General features: G+C 35.5%; 1 protein-coding gene across 1 annotated transcript; it reads left to right on the forward strand.

Annotated features, from left to right (window-relative positions):
* The first annotated feature begins 911 nt into the window (after positions 1-911).
* LOC136835518 (deoxyribodipyrimidine photo-lyase-like) lies at positions 912-18,422 on the forward strand. Its single transcript, XM_067099105.1, is given in 12 exon segments — positions 912-1,108; positions 2,281-2,432; positions 2,639-2,765; positions 6,479-6,604; positions 7,655-7,857; positions 9,158-9,316; positions 10,373-10,436; positions 10,439-10,570; positions 11,870-12,062; positions 13,085-13,166; positions 14,263-14,422; positions 15,967-18,422. Coding segments are annotated over 11 exon segments (1,509 nt in total). The 5' UTR covers positions 912-1,108; positions 2,281-2,336; the 3' UTR covers positions 16,134-18,422.
* Positions 18,423-23,715: the final 5,293 nt, after the last annotated feature.

Raw genomic sequence — 23,715 nt, forward strand, 5'->3', positions numbered from 1 at the left:
TTAAAAAGTACATGTCTGAGTACAAAGTTCATAAATGATAATCTTGAGAAAGATAAGATATTTTACCATCGTCTTATTTCATAGTTAATCGTATGGAATTATCATTTTGCTAAGTATTTGTCTGTCGATGGGCAATTTTAATGATCATCAAAAGTACATTGTTCAGTACTTAATTTAAAAATATACGCCTAAAAATGACTAATGCAAATCAATGTAAGGTTGAACTGCCATACGCGGAGGTAAACTTTTGAACTTCGTACAGCAATTCACTCATTGTATCCATAATCCGGTGTTAATAATCACATGGGTACAAGATACGATTAAATGTGAAACCACGAACATTCTCCTTATATTACAGATTTCATGGATAGAGGAGTTTCTCATCTGTCAATTGTTTAGACATCTACACTTGTTGACAGATATTTGACAGATCGCGCTGATTTTAATTTCTCTAGTTTAATTCATACATTAATTTACTGCTTGTATCCACAAATCCGGGTGTTAATGAATACCAGGTAACAAGAGAAGTTAAAATCTGCAACCACGAACATTCTCATATTACATAACAGATTTCTTGGACTGGAAGACTTCGCACTGTCAGTTGTTAGACATTTACAGTTGCTGATAAACATTTGTCTGACAGATTACGCTGATTGTGATTTATCAGAGATACCATTAAATGAGACGTTGTCAAGTTAACTTTGCCCTGCCCTTTGTTGCTTCATACATGTCACTGGGTCGCCATCCTTCATGACCCTTGAAATAATAAAGCAAATAAATATTTTTTCAACTTCATGAGCTATTCATGCGTGAAAGAGATATCGTTATAGTAATCAGTGCTGAAAGAGAATAAGATTTTAAGGAAACTTACCTCACACTCACAGAGAGGGGAGGGGAACTGTGTACGCAGAAGTCATAAAGGCGTAAGCTTGGGCGTAGGAACTGCATGTGGAAAATACACATTGGCCATGGCTGTTGTTATGGTTTACGTAAAGGCTGGTAGTCGTAGGGCACGCGGGCTTCTTAAATTGGTTGGATAACTTTGACAGTTCGTAACTCTCCTACTGAAGGTGTTGAAGAACAGTGGTAGTCAGTATCTCAGATAAAGGTATGAATACAACCTCTCAACAAACACTTAACTTCATACATTTCCTGTTAGGCCTATTGACTTATGCAACGGCTAACCCAAGCTCTATTGTGATTCACATACCTAGCATCCAGTCATTGGTATTCAATCATTTTGTGGTACCATAGCGTTTTTCTGCGATTGCCCTCAAAAATAACAATGAAAAATACCCAGAATACAAGAGAAGCTCCTGGAAAGGTATAGGCCTAGCGTAGGAGGCGACGTTGCTAAGGTAGACACCCTGCAGGAAATACTTACCTTAACCATTAAGCATATAGCGGATTTCTCACCGGAAATATTATATTCCTGCCTTTATCCAAGTGCAGTATCTTGGCCAGGTCTATTCTCACTTAAATTTTGAATTGGGAGCGAATGCAGAGCGAGGGGTCATGGCTACTGTAGAGGGAATATGACCTAACCAGACTTACCTTTACCTAACCAGACCTCGGATGCCGTTGCCCTAACCTGGCCAGGGGGTGGAGGCTTCTGCCCCTGGACCTCTCTTAAGTCATAAATGGCATAGGCCTAGGCTTATTTCCCTAACCACTGGACAAACTCGGTAGAGAATGTTATTTTTCCAGCTGTTTGGCTAATGAGACTTATCCTATGGTTTACAGTAATGGGTAATTTTCACCCAACTGCTGGATGATGACCCTTGATATTGTACAGTATATCATTACTCAGCTCCTGAGTGAAAGAAGTTGTCATTTTCCCCAAGTATTGAATTAAATGTTGAGCTTAGGAAGTTTCTGTAATCCTTTAAATGTATACAATATTTATCTCTCAACTAAACATTAATGATAATAAGGTTCATTATGTGTATTATGCAGTTAGCCTAAGGTAATAGGGTGTGTGTAAAGTAGATGCCTTAAAATTATTTAGAGAATTTGGTCAAGATATAATTAGTGGAGATTTGTGAGCTTGTCTGGAAATTCTTGTTTATTGAGGAATCACTAAATAAATTATTAAAAAACATGTGGTAATAATTTATTTATGGTTCAGTTTAAGAATTCAAGAAAAAAAGTTGAAAACTATTAACAGCTGTAACAATACTGTACTGTAGTTGGGTAGTTCTGAGTGGGCCTTTTGGAATTTGTAAGATTAGTCCATTTCTTTGTATTGTATCCTTTCTGAATTATAGCCTCTGTTCACAGATTGAATCAACAGTGGATATTGTTGGCTGTACAACAAAAGAAAAATTATATATAAAATGGCACCAACAGAAGATGAACCAACTTCAAAGAAGCAAAAGGTTGATGGAGTTGACTTAGACATTCTGTCACGTGTTGAAGAGGAAAGAAAGAATGTAAGCATGTGTGTTTAGAATTCATGTTTTTTTCAAAATTTGAGTGCTTTTAAATTTAACAGAAACCTAAAACTAAGAGGTAGCTGTGGTCTTACCATATTCAGAAGTTCTTTACGAGACAAAAGGAAACCAATTAATGATTTGAGGTTAAGTCATTTTGTTCCTTGATAAGCCCTAATATTATATGTGCTACATCTATGCTTTAGGCAGGAGAAGACATCTTGGATTTCAAATTCAACAAGAAACGTGTCGAAATGATCAGTGAAGCTTCAGACGTACCTGAAGATAGCCAGGGGATCGTGTACTGGATGTGTCGTGATCAGAGGGTGCAAGGTGTGTAGAGGAAAAGTTTTTTCTTTATTGCAACATACTTTTCTGGAATTTTGTTGTATTAGTATCACCAGGTAGTATATAACCTCCTCCTCTGCAGTTTTGACTTTGGGCCATGTTACTCTTCTTTAAATCTGGGATAATTTTATGTTGACAATTAAAATTTTTCTTCAACTAAAAGATCACTTTAAGAAAACTTGAATGAATTGAATTGAATTCTGTAACCTTTGGCATTTTTTTTTATTCTTAAGGGAATTACATTAACCAAACTCATGCAGTTCCAATTGTCATTTCTTTATGTGGAATTTTTTTTTTAGTAGTGGAAAAACCTTAGCTGTTAGAGACAACAAATGATTATTATATAGGTGTTTGCCCTTCACAATGGTTTTATAATGAAAAAGGTGGCTGGAGGTGGAAGAAAAGGTTTATATTGAAAGTCAACACACTTAGAATATGCAGATGATGCTGTTGTAATCAGTAAAACACCACAAAATTTACAGAGAATGCTTGATAGAATGCATAATACATCTAGAGAAAAGGAACTCTTAATCTAAGAAAACAGAAGTAATGAGGACATGGTATGCACAAAGGCAGGAAGTAATATTTGATGGAGCAAGGATGAAATGAGGTTGAATCTTTTAAATATTTAGGAACAATGATCCTTCAACACTGCAGTTCTCTTGAGTTGGAAAATAGTGAAATCATAAAATAGGCAGAGTAAACAATGGGCAAGCCAATTAAGATTTGGAAATCAGATTATACATCTGTATTGCTATACAGGCATGAATCATGGTATGGCACTGAAAGTACTGTACATTATATTTAAAACTTTTTTGATTTGGAAGTACAGTAAATGCTTTTATTTACTATGCTTATGGAGTGAGCACCTAACATTAGGTGTAATGATCTTGTAATGAAATAATTTTAAGACAGAATGCTTATATTTATATTTCAAGAAAGAAAATTCTAATGTTCTTTTGATTCTAATTTTATCAGGAAACAGGGTTGGTAAATACTGTGTAGTAATGGTAAATACTTTAGTATTCTTACTTTAGTATTCTGTACCTTTCAGAATAGGGAGTCTAGGGAAAATTCTTCCTGAGGAAGTAACATTTGTTATTAAGAAGATGGCTAATGCTCCTGAATACAATACTGTACATCTCACCAAATAGAAAAATTATTGTCTGGCATCACTTTACTGGGCTGGCAGTCTTCACAGTGGAAATTGGCAACTTCAGTTGTCACCAGAAATCAATCAGTCTTCCAAAGAGAAATCTTTCCATGTACCCTGACAGAGTTGCATCAGTGAGGAATGAGTTGACTTCCAAACCTGAGACATTGTTTGTAAGAACTCCTTAGAAACTGAGACAGTGACTGTATCTGTGACAAGGTTAGAATACAACAACAACAACTGAGTTGTCCAAATTTCCTTGTAGCATGTTTTGTCTTGTGTGATCCATTTTAGGTATTACTAAAAGTATGTTTGATCATTCCTTTGGTTCCAGCTGCATTGTGTCTTACTTGTAATTAGCCATTTGAGTTTAACCTCCAAATTTATCAGTCTCTTTATATCTTGCTCAGGACAGTCCTAGGAGAGTCAAGAAATATGCTTCAGTGGTAGGTGAAACAACTTTTATCGTGATTATTATTATGATATGAGTGGCACAACACCACAAAGCAGGAAGGGGCATCATATTATTATTGCTAATTGGTGCCAGGATGTACAGTAAGGCTTCAGTTTACCATAATCTTTGAGTAATCTTTCACTGTCTGGCAGTTGTTCACCACAATCTATTCAGACATGCTGTCACAAAAAATATTCTGTAAAACACTTAATTTTTTTATTTTGTGTAAAAATGAAAACTTAATGTGTAAAAATGGAAACAAAATATGAAAAACCAGAATGTAGTTGATAAGCACACACTTGTACAGTATACAAATAGACAAAGAATTGTCAGTTGCCCTTAACTGGACTTTTTAAAGCCAGTGACACTTTATGTATCATCTAAACAAAAAGTAATTGGAATTTAATGGTAGGGAAACTGTAACTGAATATGGTTAATTGTTTGGGGTAGATGCTAGGTTTTAGTAGACTGAGGGGCTTAGGCAGTCGGTTGCGGTTAATTGTCATACCCCTATTAATAAGTAGTTTAACAAGACCTCTCTGTCAATTTATAGACTCTCATAGGCTTTGACTAAAGGATATGTTCTCAAATAAATGTGAAAGTTGGACCACACTGAAGAGGTTGGACAACCAGGTAGGAAGAAACCTAAAGGAATTGATGAAAATTAAAAAGCAAAAAGAATCATAGCCAAGTCTGTAAGGGTACTCCAAAGAACCCTTAATATATCCCCCTGTAATGTCCCATACAAGGCACTCTGTAAACTCTACATCTAATTGGGGTCAGGAGGAACAAGACCATTGAACTTAATACTGTACAGCAGAATTTCTCGGTTTGTTGAACACATATCCGAGTACAGAAGGGGAAATAGTTTGAAGGCTTTGATGATTGACAACAAGACAGCTTAACCCTCTAAATGAGAGACACTTGGAAGCCAGGCAATCTGGAAGCCAAGTAAGACCCATGATCAGGAAAGCTGTAGGGTCCAGGAACTTCAACATGAAGTTTAACAGTAAACTGAATATCTCTGCATGTATTTCACCATGTATTATTTATTATGATGATGATGATGATGATGATTATTATTATTATTATTATTATTATTATTATTATTATTATTATTATTATTATTATTATTATTATTATTATATTTAGAAGATGAACCCTATTCATATGGAACAAGCCCACAGGGGCCATTGAGTTAAAATACAAGCTTCCAAAGAATATGGTGTTCATTAGGAAGAAGAGAAGGTAAAGGGAAATACAGAAAGATACCTCAATTATTAAGAGGAAACAGTGAATCAGTACATTAATAAATAAATAAAAATGTGTTAAAATGTGAGGAGGATAGTACTAGGGTAGTAATACATTGCAACTTCGCTTGAACTTTTGAAGTTCCAATTGCATGACATCCTCAGGGAGACTGTTACAGAGTCCAGTGGTGTGAGGAGTAAAGTAAAGGACCTCTGGAACTGAGAAGTTCTACGGTGATGAATGGCTCGCTTTATAAAATCAGTAGCAGTGATGAGAACTGTTACACCTTTCATAATAGATATGTGAATATGTGTATTATAGAAGGAACTCATGAAAATAATCCCCAGGGGAGTCTTTAAGGTGTATTCATGTTGCCTTTTAACAATAGGCTAAGTGTTGCTCAGCTCTTTTTTTACCAAACAAAGAGTGTCAATTGCCTTTAACCTTAATTTTTTCAGAATTTGTAAACCAGTGTATAATTTCAAATGAAAACTACAGACATTTTTAAAACCATTTTTATAGGTGTATTATGAACCATTGCTCTTATTTGTAAATGCAAAAAAAAAAAAAAATTTGACAGCTAGCAAGTGAGTCAATACATGGCTGTACTGTCATGTATTAATGTACCCTATCTAAATTTCAGGACTTTGATTCACTGAAACTAAAACCAGTTGTAAAGGCATTTGCAAAGCGAGGTTTTGTATCAGTTGTGCATAAAAATGATCCCAGATGTTTTTGTTAGGTTGCAAAGTAGAGAAATTATTAAAGATATTGGTATTTCATGCTCATATTGAAATTCATATATTAATTGTACCTAATGTGGTATTTTATTACCAACAGATAACTGGGCATTGCTTTTTGCTCAGCGATTGGCTTTGAAAAATAAACTAGCACTTCATGTGGTGTACTGTCTTGTCCCCAAGTTTTTGGATACCACGTATAGACAGTTCCAGTTTCTTTTAAAAGGTAAGTGTGAAACCATTGACAGTCAGTTCATGTTTACCTGATAGTTACTGCATGCCAGGTGTCTGCAAGTTCAGGTACCAAGGTTGGCTGTTGCAATCTTCATCACATTTGTCATAAGTTTTTTCTTCCAGTTCTCTTGCTAAGTTTGCATGGATAAATTTTGGTCAAGGAGGTCGAAGTGCATAAGGAAAGGTGATACTTTGTGGCTAAATCTCACTTTTTCCCCTCGACTAAAAGGAAGGTGGAGGTGCCTGAAATCCACTCATGTTGGGTAGTGATGGAAAAGAACTCATGCAGGAACCTCTCCTCAGTCACCAAATTGGCAGGGAGCAGCATGACTGGTGACAGAGTAAACAAAACTGGTGCTTACCTGGTAATAATCTCCATCAAGAATGACAAGTGATGAGCCTAGGATGGTCAACCCTGAAAACAAAATTTGCATAGTCCAAACAAGAATTAACTCTATAGCAGTGATTAGTATCCAGCTTGTATTGTAGTTAATGAACCAAAAACACTGACATACTAAAATTATTTCTTATAAAATACATATAAAAGGGACTACAGATGTAAACAAATTCACACATTATGCACAAACTATTTTTACAGGAAAATTAGAGAAAAGGGATTAGATTAAGCAAAGATGAGAAGACGAGGATGAAAAGCAAAAGGAACAAAAAAAAATCTGTTAAAATTTTTCAAATTGCCAAAGCAATGTTTGGAACCATTGTAACTGTGTATGTGTGTGTGTAGTCCTGAATCACATGAAGCAATTAGGAGAATAGTTACTGTTTACTGATGGGTCATAGACATACATTCATGAACTGTCACTCTTAGCTATCTAATAGTGAGTCATAGGCATACATTCATGTATAGTCACTCTTGCTACTCTGCTTCTTATGTCTACAAGATATAAGAATACAAATGTCTGGGGATATTCAGACCATGGATGAGAGCCCATATGACTTGGGTTTATCATGAAATACGTCTTTGTATTGATTTTTTCCCCCTTAGAGTTGGGATAATTTTGCATGTTTTTGCATTCCTTTTCAGGTCTGGAAGAGGTGGAAAAAGAATGCCAGGAATTGTGTATAGAATTTCATGTCCTCTTGGGGGAACCGAAAACTGTTTTTCCTAAGTTCGTCAAGAGTCACAACATAGGTGGCGTGGTCACAGACTTTTTTCCTTTGCGAATTCCAATGCAGTGGGTAAAGGATGTTCAGAAAGGCATCCCTGACAGTATTCCAATGTGCAAGGTAAATCTCTAATTTACTTACTGAATATATATATTAGTGTTCTCCACTGTTATTATTATGATTGTCATTATAATACTCTCAACTCATATGAATGACCTTGGAAGTATTCTATAGAACTTTAGTATTAAAGAAGTAAGTTACTGTATTTCACTGAAGTTCCCAATTCAAAATATTCTCTTCATCATTAAGAAAAGACCAACATTATTTTACAGGTCTCTTAAGTAGTTTTTTGCTTAATGCTATATTTTGAATTGAAGATATCCATAATTAAACAGTATTTTAATGTACCTCGTACAGTTTCCATCAAGTCCTCTTCACTCCTTCCTAATTACTCATCTCACAGGTTCCATCCAAGTCCTCTTTACTTCCTTCATACTTATCCCTACCATATGCACAAACCATCTCATTTTCAACTCTTATCACATCAGTAATCTTTACCACTCCTGCACTTCTAATTTCTTCATTTTCTAGCTTATGCATCATCACGGGTTTGCTTATGATACCATAGATATTTAATTTTTAGTTTATTTAGTGTTCATTTATCACACACTACCTCTGGCACCTCGCTTCATTTCCCCCAAGCTGCTTTTATCCTCCTTTCAGCATTAACATCACATCCTCCCTCCTGGCTGAAAGTCTATTCTAAGTAGGCAGTCCCCACTTACTGGCAGTGTTGGTTAATGGCAATCCGGTTTTACAGTGCTTGTCTAGTGACGTCGTTAACTGGATTTTCGGCGCCGATCTCCGGTTAGTGGCGTCGATATCCGGTTAGAGGCGCCGATATCCGGTTAGAGGCCCCATTAAGCGGGTTATCAGTTAGCGGTGATTTTCAGTTAGCGGCACTTGGCCAGGAACAGAACCCCCACCATTAACCGGGACTGCTTGTACCTGAAATTCTTGGTCACCACCACATTTGGTATTCAGGCAATTTTCATTTAGAACTTAAATAAAAGTTTATGTTGCAAGAAGTTATTGATTTCAGGTACAATATGTTTAATAATGTTAGTTACTTTGTATTGATGAAGTTGTTGGGGTTGGGTTTCATTTCATTAGTTATCAATGTATTCTTTGGGAAAAATTTATTTTGCAACTGTGACTTTGGTAACCACAACTGTTTGTGAAATTAATTGGTAGCAAATAAGAGTTTGGTGAAGTATTCCTCAAGTTTGTATAACCCAGCTAAACATAGACCTTTATATTTTTTATAGTAATCTAACTTTTACAAGTAAATAATGAACAAGGCCTATATATTTGCACCCTCTACCATTTATTTTCTCTCATGGTTTTAATTCAATTTTAGGTGGATGCTCATAATATTGTGCCATGCTGGCAGGCTTCTGATAAACAAGAGTACTCTGCTAAAACTATCCGTAGGAAAATCAATGACCAACTTTCAACCTATTTGACCAAGTTTCCACCTGTTGTGAAGCACCCTTATGAAAGTAAATGTAAAGCTAAGGTAAGATTTATGGATAGAATTTCTCCCATATCTAGTATAGTATACTTTTGCTTGAAGATTTTATTGAGTGGCAGGGCACAGTCAAGACCCATTTATGCTCCAACATCAGATAGACTTATTTTGCATGTCTTAAACTCCAGGAATACTACTGATGAGGCCTTTCAAATTGAAGGAGTTTCCCAGTATTACACTTCAGTAATTACACACACGTACTTACATATACTGTACCTGCATTCAGAAAAAGCACACATTTCGTTTTCTGAAATGCTACGTAGTTTTCATAAGTACTTCATTATGTGGCATACATGAATTTAGAAAAAATTTATGGTAGAACTTATAGAGATGCAATGTAGAGGGTGTTGAGGATGTATGGTATAGAAGATAAGTTACTCACTGATTAAAAACTATTATGTGTGTGTTGTCTTCACAGATGTTTAATATCTGTAAAGATAAAATTATGTGAGAAGTTAGACGAAGGACGGTAAATGTAGATGCTAAGTTGCTGCATGAGAAGATGAAGTGTGTGGAATTGCTGATGTTGACAGCTGGTAAAGTATTGAAATGGGATCATTAAGAAAAAACTGGAGGAACTAATAAAAGTGGTTGTAATTGTTTGCAAGAACAGAAAGAGTAAAGTAAGGAAGATCTATAGTGAGGTAATGTTGTAAACAGAAACTTGGAACTAAGAGCTTTTGTCAGGTAAGATATGGAACTATCAAGTGAGGGAAAGTCTTGCTCCTCTTCAAACTACTGTTGTCAGTAGCTAGTCAGCTTTTGAATTGTCTGTCCAGTCTGGGCATTAAGTTGCAAGTAAAAGTAAGGGTTAAGATATGAAAAAGTATTTTAGATTTTTTACAGTATTTTTGTGCTTTTGAATTGCGCATATTCAGTTTAGATGAGCAATAGCAGCTGTCAAAGATGTGCGTTTGAAAGGTTTATAATTAGAACATGTTACTGTATTTCTTTGCTGTGTTAATTTTATCATTGCATATACTGATACACCTCTATCTTGAGTTATTTACCTGGATTGCATTGCTTTTTTCCTTATTCTAATAGCCTACAGACTGGGTAGAAGCAGACAAATTTTTAGAAGTTGATCGATCAGTGGGACCAGTTGAATGGGCAAACCAGGGACCAAAGCAGGACTTGGTGTTCTGAACCAGTTTTGTCTTAAGAGGCTTAGAAAATATGCTGCCAAGTCAAATGACCCAACTGAAAATGCTCTAAGTAATCTGTCTCCATGGCTCCATTTTGGTAAGTACTGCACTGTATTTATTACGTTGAGCTTGGGTTGGATGAGTGAACTGTATTTATTACATTGAGCTTAGGGCAGATGAGATGGGAACGTGAACGATACTCGCCACTGCAGCCGCCGACTCATGGACAGGGCACACCCAAGGCTGATGTGGCAACAGGAACTGAAGCTCCTGGTACAGCTAAGGGGAGAGCAGCAGGGCTTGCAACTGTTGAGGGGACAACATGGGAACGTGAGGGGACAGGAATGGGACAATAGGCCACTGAAGGTTGGTACTTCTGGAAGGCCTAGAGAAGCCCAGATGCTAGCCAACTTCTGAGCCTCCGATCCCGAAATAGAACAAGATGGCGCTGCCCTTCCTTCATTGGGGGGGAGGACCCCCCCAATAGAGCAGCAGTAGCCAGAGAGATAATATCTCCTGACCCCTCTCCCAAAACTTCCAAAGTCACAGCTATGGAAGAAGAAGCAACTAGAGGAAGATTGGGCATGGAAGAGGAACCAGAAGGAGACTGAGAAGTGGGCATCAAAGGAGGAGAACCAAGATGGTGCCTCCTTCCTCCTCTGATGCTTCTTCTTGGTAAAAATCCTCCACTGCTCAGGAGGCCAAGAAGGACACTCAGAACATGGATTAGCAACATTACATACATTAGCTCTGCATCTGCTGCTAGTAGAAGGGGGGTCAGTCTTAAACGAAGCCAAAAAACGTGAACAAGGGAAGACATCAATGCCAGGACATTTCCTCTGAGGCTTATATGAGTTATGTTTGCATGTTCAAATGCAACACAAAAACATAATAAAAGCGCTAATGCACAATCACACAGAATAGCACTATTTCATAACACAAAAGGCAAACCAAAGAAGAAAAATGGACAGGAGAAAACCAGCTTCTGGAAGGATGGGCAGTAACACGTCCTTTTAGTAAGGAGATAAGGAAGAAACTGAGACGTCACAGCATTCTTGGGTGAAGATAGGTTGATTGTTTCCTCCTGTCTCACCTGAGTAGCCAAACCCCATTGCCACCAATACCTTGTTCTACAATTTTATATGTTTTTACCAGTTTCCAGGTTTGTTAGCTATGAAAAATACAAATTAATTAAAAATTTGTCATTTTACAAGGTTAATAACCTTATATTGCTCTTCAAACAATATTTGTACTTTGTTCTTGTCCTTTATAGTAAAATTTCATGTATATTAAACTAGTAGTTTTATTGTATTTACTGACTGCAATAGTTTTGTTATATATGACCTAAATATGTTCTGAATTATAGTGTAATTTAATGCTCTATTATAATTTACAGGTCAGGTATCAGCCCAAAGATGTGCATTAGAGGTAAGAAGATACAGGAAGCAGTTAAAAGAATCTACAGAAAGTTTTCTTGAAGAGATTATAATTAGACAAGAGCTAACTGACAATTATTGTTATTATCAAAAAGATTATGATAATATTGATGGAGCATATTCATGGGCAAGAACCACTCTTAATGATCACAGGTAAGATATTAAATTTTGCAACAGTATGTACATTTTATATCTTGGATAGCTAATAAAAATAAAGCATGTTCCCTATGGTTTTTTACAATGATTTTGCTGATTTCATTTGAAAAATCTTTTCATTTCTGTTGATCCTTGCAACTGGACATCAAATAAATCTTACTGAGGGAAATTCAGAAGCTTTGCCCAGATAGATTATGCAGTTTGAGTTGAGATGAACAGGTAATCATTCACTGTATTTTTAAAGAACTTTCTGTTCTGTTCTTGAGTCCAAATTGGCCTCACAGACCTAGACAGACATAAACTGTTGCTGCATTAGTGCAGCTGTCCTTTTAAATTTTACTTTTCATGTCTTCATACTTGTTGGTTTGTGATTAATTTGGTATAATATCAGGTTCTGTGATCCTGCAATTGACTAGTTACTGCAATTCATTGTCATTTATGCTGAAATCAGTGGTGAAATTATTGCTTGTTATTAAGAGGCTTTTGTTCGCCATCTCCCACGTTGTCTCTTAACCCAGATGTCTGGCTGGCAAGTAACCATTTACTTTACAGTTCAGAGGCATATGACTCCTTCCTATGTCCTTCTATGGCCAGGAAGTGAGGCCAGGTGAGCTGAACCTCCAGTCGGTTCTGAGGCTTCTGTATCCTCCCTCTAAGAGTAAGTCTCCCTTATCAATTTGTATTTATAACTAACAAACCTGCAGTGTTAACATATACTGCCCACCTCAAGCCAACTCTCCATATTTTACCTGGGCTAGAGAAAACTGACACAATGCTTCCGAGATGAGGTATGGGAGGTCGACTCCTCCTCCCTCACACCGCCATCTTGGCTGTCTCCCGATGCCATCAACTCCTTGTAACTTTTTTTTAACCGGACTCCAGCTGGCGCTAGGGATTTTTCCCCTTATGTTAAAAGTGCAGGTTTGTCAGTTACAAAAAATATAAATTGATTTAAGAATTTGTCATTTTGTGATAAAAATGTTAACGGTATCAAGTTTTACAGTTATGTGATGTTTCAGAGATGACAAACGGCCATACTTGTACTCACAGGCAACATTAGATGAAGCCAGAACTCATGATGAACTTTGGAATTCTGCACAGGTTAGTTTTCTCTCTTCATTTAACTCTTCTGTAATTTAACTCTGTTAGTAGCTTTCAATGATCATTTATAGAACTGCCATTCCATCATATATATATATGCATATATTTGCATCCTATGAATGTCTGCCAGAATGAAAGGTAGTCTCACCATGTACACACTTACTTCTGGTAATCACACAGGGATTGTATTTAATTGTAGGCTTATTCTGCATGCCCTTGCTTTAGAAGAAATCACTGTTCTGGTGATTGTGAATAATCTGTGCTTTATTTTTTCCTTTTAATCATAATTCCATTCAACTGCTTCTGTTGAGCTGTCAGTAAGTGATAAAAGAGTTAATTCTGCAATTGATAGGTATTTTACAGTTGCTTGGTTGAAATTTCATATCACTGACTTTGTCAATAAACAATTTTAATAATTGAGAATATAGCCTGTCATATGCTTTCTTCATTTCAGCCAATGATTACCGTGTTGTGTATATAATTTAAAATTTTCATGGTGTGGTATTATTGTTGTGAAGATTTTAGCATGTTTACCATGCCACTAACTAGCTAGTGGGTAGCATCCTGGTTAACATTCAGAAGTGAATCTTTTGTGCTAGTTTCCATTTTTTTTTTTATTGATTGTACTGTAGTGAATAGTGAGTAGATTGTTTTGCTTCTTAGCTTCATTATTTTTGCAGTTATTTCATATTGCCATTTAGCTTTTTAAATAACTTGTGTACTGTGTACATTTTGACCTTTCCTTTCTGCCATTAACAATCTGCCTTATATCTCTGGGAAGGCTAATTTTATGTATAATTCTTCAGGCTATTCTGTACATCAGTAATATCTGTTGCTGCCCATGATTAATGCTGTGACATATGTTACATTATTTTTCATTTGCAACTATAGATTTTTTTTATACTGTATTTGTTTGGTAGGAACCTTTCCACACTTTAAATTTTGTGCTTTGGTGGTAATTTTTTTTTTGTTCAGTGTAAGGCTTACTGCTATTGTTTGCTCTTGTACCTCTTGCAGATATTGAGTGATCAGTAATGAGGTGCTTGTACTAATGAAAAATGAATTTGTTTTGAATTTTATATTTGTGCCTTTTCAGATCCAGTTAATTAAAGAAGGGAAGATGCATGGCTTTTTACGCATGTATTGGGCTAAAAAGATACTTGAATGGACAGCTAGTCCTGAAGAAGCTATAACTATTGCCTTATATCTCAATGATAGATATAACCTTGATGGCACTGATCCTAATGGATATGTAGGTGAGTCAATATTTATAACTCTAAAGTATTTTCTGTTATTTACTCTGGAGTACCTTTTCTTTGCTGACTGATTCACTGAGAATGACATTTTTAAAAAACTTGTAGTTGATATGAGTTTTCAAACTGTCGTGTCTCTTTCATCATGTATTAATTATTGTGGATTTAGGTCCCAAAGTACAAAGAAGTAAAAAATGAAAATAATATTTTGAATGATCAAAATTCTGAAATCTGTTTGTGCAGCAGTAGTTTTGAGATCCAGTCATTCTCCTCCTTGTGGAACTGTCATTTCAGTATAGTTATCAGTAATGTCTACTATGCATTTTTTGCTCTCTCTCTCTCTCTCTCTCTTTAAGAGGTAGAACTGATGTTGATTTTGAAGCCTCTTATTATACAACACTAAAAATATTGCATGTGATTTATTTGACAGCTGTTTCTCTCTCTCTCTCTCTCTCTCTCTCTCTCTCTCTCTCTCTCTCTCTCTCTCTCTCTCTCTCTCTCTCTCTCTCTCTCAGCAACTTTTGAGTGCACAGTAATTGAGATGTAGAAGAAAAGATATTAAAATGGGGCACATGTGGTATTTTTACACTATAGTATGTAGGTGCAGGATTCCGTATGGGCTAGGCTAGGGTGACTGGAAGTTTATAATCAGCTCCAGAGTCATTGCTAATGAAAAATTACAACTTAAGTATTCAACTCTGTTTCATATTCAGTCATAGTTGAAGTTTCAAAAAGTTCCAAGATGATATATATCTTAAATGTGGCAATGAAACAAGTCACATAGAATCTTCAGATAATACATGTATTTGAAACATGGACCTGTGCATCCCATCCTGGACAGTTAGGTTCTTGTAGGTCTAGCCCAAAGAGAGGTGAAGATTGGAGCAGGGCAAAGTCAGTGAAGTTGGACAGCTTGGTAGGAAGAGACCAGAAGGAGTGGATGACAAGTAGAGGAAAGAAAGAAATGTAGATGGTGGATGAGTGGATGGGGCAAAAAACTTTTATTACTGTCCTAAATTATGATGAACAGAATATAACCCTCTGTGGTTATGAAAGGTACAAGCTAGTATGTTAATCTAAAGCTTTGTATGTTAATCTAAAGCTGTGTGTGTACCAGAACAGAGAAGAAATTGTAAATGTGCATAACTGAGGTGAGAGCATTTGTGAGAGAATATTTTTCAGAATGTACATGCATGTTTAAAATTCTCTTGAACCTGAGTTCATTGGCTTTATAGAGATCTGTAGACTTCATTCAGCTAATCAAACAATCTCTGTGAGAGCCAAGATATATAGCTCAGTGATCTGGTTAAACTATTTTCTATGACTAATATTTAACCAAGTAGGATTTTAAACTTAGTCTTGTGTCTCCTTTCTGAGAGAGGATTAGTTAGTTAGTTACAAATGATTTGTTTTAAACTGCTAAAAGATGATTGCTCATTCTTGCAATTAAGAGACTTCCACATTGTACATAGACTGTTCACCATGTAAGTTTATGTAATGGAATTAATTTTTTAGAGTATATAAGATTTCTTTCTTTATTTTTGCAGGCGTCATGTGGTCTATATGTGGCATACATGATCAAGGATGGAAAGAGAGGCCAATATTTGGGAAAATAAGGTATATGAACTATGAGGGTTGCAAAAGGAAGTTCAAAATTGAAGCTTTTGTGGCTCGTTATGGAGGAAAAAGGCACACATATGTTCCTCCTACCTAGTCTCATCATTCTTTCACTATCATGGAAGTTATGTGATTGTGCAGCATTCTTTATGTTTAAAGAGTGGCATGTGAACAATTTTATTAAATTTAATGTTTATCTTTATACCCTAGAAGGTGTTCTTGTAGATTTTGCAAGGAAGGTAAATCCACATTTGAGGATCGTAATTTATATAGAATATTTGCCAATGCCAAGAACCATTTAGGTATAAAATGTTGCCGTAAAATATAATGATATTGAAATGATAGTCCACAATAGGGGATTATTATTATACAGGAGATTAATAAGACCACCTAGTTGCATTTCTGGACTCATGAGGCTCAACTTTAGGATTTGTTCTTGAGTGGTAGGTTAAAACTTTACTTAAGTTAGTTTAAAGAATCTGGTCAGCTGGATGAGAAGAGATCAAAAAGAATATGTGAAAAATTAAAGAGTGAGCACTGCTGCTGGGAGTCAGAGGGATGCTGCAGAGAACCCCAATAATGTACTATCTGCAGTGTGCTGCAAAAGGCCTCCCCCTATAAGCATTACGGGTACCCCCCCCACTGGGCCATTAATGGAGTGTAACATATAGTGTGTATTGTGGGATGCATTGTAGGTGATACAGTACTAAGGATTTTTTGCAGCAGCCTTTAGCCTGCCAGCTGCATTTTCAGCCTTTCACCTATCATATAATCCATTGGGTCTGTTCTTATTTCTTCATTTAACTGCTTTAATGCCGTGTTGTGTCCCAGTTGTTGCCCTCTCCATTAAAGAGTATTTGTATGGCTAAATACCATTAGCGTTCAGATACGTAACTTGATGGTCTGGTTAAATAGATTTTATACTATGTATTGTAATAAGCACTTAGTTTGTATGAAGAGAAAATTTTTTCTCAATCACATACGTGAACCATCTTGAACTACTGCATGTATGAAATTTAGTAAGAAGAATAAATAGTAGTTATAGAGTTTGTATTAAGTCATTTACTGTATGTCATATCTCTTCATGATGGTTTTCTGAAATCTTTGTAAGACACAAGACATCTGTCATTGTACATAACAAAATACTTCTTGAATCTCAAAAATGAAATGTCCGAAATGGTTAAATAAATTTTTTGTTTTATGTATTATAAGTGGGTGGCAGACGACAGTGCACAAGATGGGATTTTCTTTTTGAGCTATAGTAATTTTGTAAGAGTTATTTGATAGGTCACTTTTATAGGTGATTGAAGCACTGATTGTTACATTGTTTACTACCTTTCATCAGTCCATTTGTTTAATGTATTTGAAAAACTCATCTTGGTGACTTTCACCTTTTTTAAAAATTTAGACTGGATGGATTGTGAATTTGGAATACTTGAAAGTCCCAAGCCACCCTCAGGTTAAATAACCCCATCATGTTTTGATTTAGCCAGCCCTTTGACATCTAAGATTTATAGTGCAGTGGTCTGATTCTATAATTTTTTGTGACTGTAATCTCAGGGTAATTTATATGAAATTTTAAGGAGAGTGGTGTTTGTTACCATTCATTGTTAAGAGATCTCTTCATTGACTTTCTTGGGGCCATTTGATATTATTTAATTATCATATGTACATAACTTCTTGCCATAAACTACCTCAGGTATCTTGTTACCCAGCAAACTACCTTATGTACCTGGTTACTCAGAATCTCTTTAGTGTGACAACATTTTTCTAGACGTGAATGGTGGGTATATTTCCTGCATTCTAAATATGTAATACAGTACTGTACTGTAGTAGATAAGAGGTAGTAAACCAAACTGTCACTTGTCATGTCCGAAAAAAATAAAAATATTGTCTGAACAGATAATAGTAGGGTTTGAAAAACGCTTGCAATTACAGTATAGTCGTGACAGCTAGGGTACAGATGGTTTGTATTTGGATCTGGTATTTGAGCTTAGCTCGAAGTTGAAGGCATTAGAAAGGAATATAGTAAAGTCCAACTTTATAAGAATATGCATACCAACCTAAACTTAATCCATTTATTTAATAAGAAATATATAAAATGTACAGATTTTAACAAGTGCAGTTTAGCCTGGTCCAAAGGACAGCATAAAAATACATGTTATTTTCCATTAAAAAGTAATTCAGTACTGGTGTCCTAAACAGTGTAATCTGTCAAAAAAGCTCTGCTTCCACCTTGCAGGTGTAAACTGCCTCCTTTTTTATTTTTCAGTTATGGTATGTATGTTCATATGTACTGTGCTTTCATTGTAAAATGTATAAATTTTTCCTACTATGTACCATTCTTTTGGAAAGTGTCTTAAGTAGACAAACCCAGTCAGAAGCATATCCTGTTTCATTTTTCCTTGCAATTTTCATTCAAAATTCATATGTTCTTGGAAATGACATTTGTATTTGTATGTATGCAAATATGTTTATGATATTTGACAGGATTTTTCATTGTATAAAGGTATTGGCACAACAGCTACAGAAATTTAAGGACAATTAAGTTGAATTACTGTAAAAACAAATTAACGGCAGGTTACGAAACACAATCACTAAAAAAATAATAAACTTAACTTTATGCATCAGGTAAAAAGATAATTAAGTTGCAAAAGTTAATATATGCTCAAAATGTAAATAAAATGTAAACAGATCCTTATTCTGATATCAAATGCTGTATTCTTAAATGTAAATCAGTTCATTGATTCATGTACAGTACTACATTTTACCTTGAATTGTTCAGATGTGTGGCCACTTCATTTTTTACTAATTTGCCAATATCAACTTCAGTTTGTGACTAAGCATAGAATGTGATTCTGCTAATAATGCCAATGAGATTTATATTTCATATTAAGTATTTGGTAACTCGGATTTCACAAAACATTTTCTATCATTTAATCAGTATTAAATTTGTTTAAATTCAAAATATGATGGAGGTTTACCTCAAAATGCTTGTTGGAGGACCTTGTGCTACACCATACATCATTAACTCCCTACACGTTGCCTCTCGTCATTCCATCTTTTTGAGGCCCGTGTATGCCACTTACAGCATTTTCCCAAACTTCAAACATATCGCTTACTTTTTGGCATAACAAAATACTGTACTACCTGAGCTACACATCATCTTCCTTGTCCAAATGTCTAAACTCAGTCTTCCCAATCAATCCTTGTAAGTTCTGAGTCAAAATCCTTCTGTACAATGCTGATATACTGAGAGTAACAAAACCTTGTGATTCTTACATTTGCTTCTATTATCTTTATTTTTTTACACTAACAGTTATCAGCTATTTCTCATCTCTTCTTTGGGAACCTTTTCCTCTTTCAACATACCTTACAAACCTTGGTGTTCCACTCAATTGTACTATCACCATTGTACTGAAGCATTAACTTATATTTCTTGCAACTCCTGATGTCTAAACTATCATTCAGCTTGGTGTCTCTTTTATCTTTCACATTCAACAGTTAAAAATGCTCACTGTTAACCCTGACTGTATTCACTTCAGATAGCATTTCTTCACTGCAGATTTTATTGAGATCCATTTATTCATTAACTTCTTACTCTGTGTTTACTTCCTGTTTTCCTTAAAGCTCTTGCTCTCCTTCTTCCCAATATTTTTATTATCTTTTTCTCTCACTTTCGTTTTATTGCCTTAACTATTCCGCTTATATGTGAACTCTTCTGCCGTATAATTGCCTGTCCAAAAAAATTGTTTTTTCCCACTCTGAACCTTTTAATTCCTCATCTCCCCATTTACTCTTCTATTCCCGCTTCCTACCATTCTATTCCAACAAATACTCAGTATTGAATTCTATTAATGCCTCATCATGTACCTCCACCTGCACATATAATCCAAACCCACAGTTCATCCATTTCCTCCATATATTTGTTTTCTTATCTCACTTGTTAACTTTCTTGTCTTGATTACGTTTGCAGCAAAATTTTCACCTGTCTACCTGACTTGAACGTATATCTATCTTAACTTTCACTTCAGCCAAATACTGTAATGGTAAACCTGATATCCATCAAATTACCCTCTCAGGTTATCTTTATTGACACTTAATCTGTGACACTTTTCATCACTATTTTGTCTCTTCTAGGTGCAGTATAATTTTTCTATCTCCTACCTCCATGTTTAAATCTCTTGGCAGAACCAATCTTTCATATTCTTCAAACTAAGCTGCCATGGATAGATTCAGACTTCCCTTGTAAGATTCTTTTTCTATCATTTTTTCATTCCTGGTTAATACACTCATTGTTAGAACTTTTTCTCTACCCATTTCAATTTTACCCTTGCAGTCCCGAAACTGATTCATGTACACTTATACCCATCAACAGAATCTTCCTGTACAACCAGCTCTGTTCCTTCCATACACACATACCAACTAGGGCTTCACTAGATCTAGAGAAACTGCACTCAAATCTATAGGTGACTACAGTAAAAAAAAAAAAAACACAAACAATAGTAAAATTAAAACTACAGTAATCTGTGTTAGTTTATATATATTTTTATTTTGCAATATTTTTTTGTTTTACCCACCTATATACAGTGCAGGAGTGTAAATCCATTACAGATCTAGTATAGCACTAAAGATAGTTACAGTATATTAATGGCTCAATAGATGCCAGCTCAAGAATAAGTAAGTGGGGTGCAGAGTACCAATTTTTGTTCATCCATTCAAAACTTTTGCAGCGTGACTGTAAGAAGCACTGGAAATTGTAATATCGCCAGTTATAGATGCCACATATACTGTAGCACTAAGAAAAATAAAAGCAAGACATTGACTTCCTAACTGGGAAAAGCAATTTAATGCATTCCGAAGGAAACCGCAACTGCAAGGGAGAACTGTTATAGTGTCTTTAGCCGCCCAAGTCAGGAAGTCACCCTTTTGATGAGAAACATAGTTAACCCTAAGGGATCCAAGGTATCTGGGGCCACCGTCATTTACGAGCTTTGTAGGAGTAATGAAAGTTTCTCGACTACAATGTGCATTTGATAGCCACCTTTGTGATGAGAACAACACCACCCCTTCGGAGACCGAAGGAATTTGGGACCTGCAAAGCGTACAAATTTAGATTTGGAAAAGGCTTGAAACCTTTTTGGTATGAAGAAACTCTACACAAAATAGCTACAGGCCATTGGAACTTATGTGTGCTGCAGGATTCCAGAAGCATTCTGGTCTGAGAAATTTGTTATTTATGGATTGTAATTTGCGTTAGTTTTCATTTGGGCTTATTGTCTGTAATAATTTTTATTAATATACTCACGTAAACATTGGAGCATAGCCCCATTGTATATCAAATAAAGACATGAAGGAAATAAGTTATAGTTGAAACAGCTGTCCACTTTTCAATAGTTACATGGAGCAACAGAGTACCACTGTTTGTTCATCCCTTCAAAATCTCACCCGTGAAGGTAAGAGATAGTATGGAGGTACACATATACTATGTGTGTGGGAGAGAGAGAGAGAGCATTTTCTTGTCACTTCTACATGCCTGACTTTTCTTTCATTCACAAATATTTGATCACGAATTCTCAATACCGTGGGAATAATTTACGTCCAGGGAGAGTTACAATTGTTAGGTGTCACCGTCTAATTTATGTCACTGTATCTAAGTCAAAGAGTCCAAGTAAGAATCTTGGCCGGGGACAGATGCACTTATAAAGTAGAAGTATCTGTGGATGTATTATTCCCAAGGTGTAGTTAATCCGATATTAAATATTTGATGCCTAATATCTGACATGCACACAGACACGCCCGCACACAGTGTTAATATTTGTGTATATCCGATTTGTGGTAGTGGCTGCACCATTTGCAACTGCGGAGAATTTCAAATTAATATTCCGGACGTAGCTTCAGATGCCCTTCAGAAAAACTAGCCGGTTTAGAATCAGCTTTCATATTAACCTAGATATTTTTGGAGGAAGAAGAAGAGTTATAAAACGTTCAAGGGTCAATTCGTGACAACACCGTCGCTTCAATTCAGCGTTGCCAATTTTCACCGTGAAACACATTTCCTGGCTCGTTAGAATTTGTCATATTTTTATATAATATATTACCTTCAGTCTTCGTCTGTATTACATTTTTAGTGTCCGATAAGTAAAAAAATTAAGATATCATTGTATGCATTTGCTTGAGTATCGTAATCGCATGAATTTGCCGTTTAAAAATGTTTGTTATTGTTGGGAAGAGAATTTTTTTTATTGTCTAAGCCTCTTAATGATTTATCTTTTATCTGTTTTCGTTCGTGTTCTTACGCTGCTGAAGAGCAAGAGCCCAATGCCAGCACAAGGCTGGCTTAATCTACGCAGATATTCTCGTTTTATGAGGTAGTTCTTGTCAGTAAGTCAGGTGAGCTGAAAACCGGTCTAAATCCTTATAAGGGCAAAAAGAAATTATATGTTTTGCTCAAAAACAAGTCTGATGATAATTTTTTTTTCTTTGCTTCATTGATTGTATATTATGAAATGTCCATCACATTCAAGACATTTGAAATTTTTTGACCAAGGAGTGTTTAGAAGTTGGGAAATTGCTTATATATTTTGATTAATGTAAAATCTAGGCTTCCTTGTCGGATCGAGGAAAGTATCAGAAGGAAATTTATTTATTTTAAAATTTCCTAATATTTATAACTACGTTGTTTTTTCTTGTTATATAACATTTTTTTTTTAAAGAGAATAGCTTCCGTTATGTAGACCAGAATATCCCACCTGGTGGTTATTAGATCAAGAAAGTTGCGTAGATTACTGCATATGTTGTGACCTATATCGGGATAAAGTTTGAAGCATAAATATTCAATAGGAAATCTGGATCCATCTTTGATGGAAGAACGGGAAGGAACATGAGTTTTTAAAAGTGATGGAGACAAAATGTAACAGACTTTTCCCCCGATAACACCGTGAATAGAAGCCTCAATTTAAGAGCTTCAAAAATTTGTCAATATTGAAAATACTTTCTCAGAAAACAACCTTGAATCAGAAGGTAAAGTCATGTCAGTAAAACATGAAAGATATTCCACAAGAGGTTATTTACTCATGTTGTTATATATATATATATATATATATATATATATATATATATATATATATATATATATATATATATATATATATATATATATATATATATATATATATATATATATATATGTGTGTGTGTGTGTGTGTGTAGATTTCTTAAGACGCGCACTACAGCAGTAGGTGGAAGCGGCCCATCCAAAAGGGCGACCCCGTATGGAAATGGGACTAAGTAGTAGTCGATATACAGTACATTCCACAGATCCTCGAAAGCACATGGCTGTACACCATATTGTGTGATATAGCGAATTTTGGCGATAATTGCATCCTTTTGGCTAGTATTTTTGCGTGTTTTCCGTCAGCCACAAACCATTGATCTCGATCATTCTACTTGTCTATCGTATTTAATGAATGAATTGGATAATCCGTTATTATTTGTCAAAGTAAACGAATATTGGAGCTCTTGCGGTATAATTGTATTATAATAACTGAAACTTTGTACACTTCACTGATCCTGTTTCTTAAAATCATTCTATTTGTCTATTGTATTTCATGTATGAGTTGGATGTTCTTTTATTATTTGTCAAAACAAACGGGTATTTGGAGCTCTTCTGCTACAAG

This window comes from Macrobrachium rosenbergii, chromosome 55, assembly GCF_040412425.1.
Source record: "Macrobrachium rosenbergii isolate ZJJX-2024 chromosome 55, ASM4041242v1, whole genome shotgun sequence".
NCBI classification, from domain to species: domain Eukaryota; kingdom Metazoa; phylum Arthropoda; class Malacostraca; order Decapoda; family Palaemonidae; genus Macrobrachium; species Macrobrachium rosenbergii.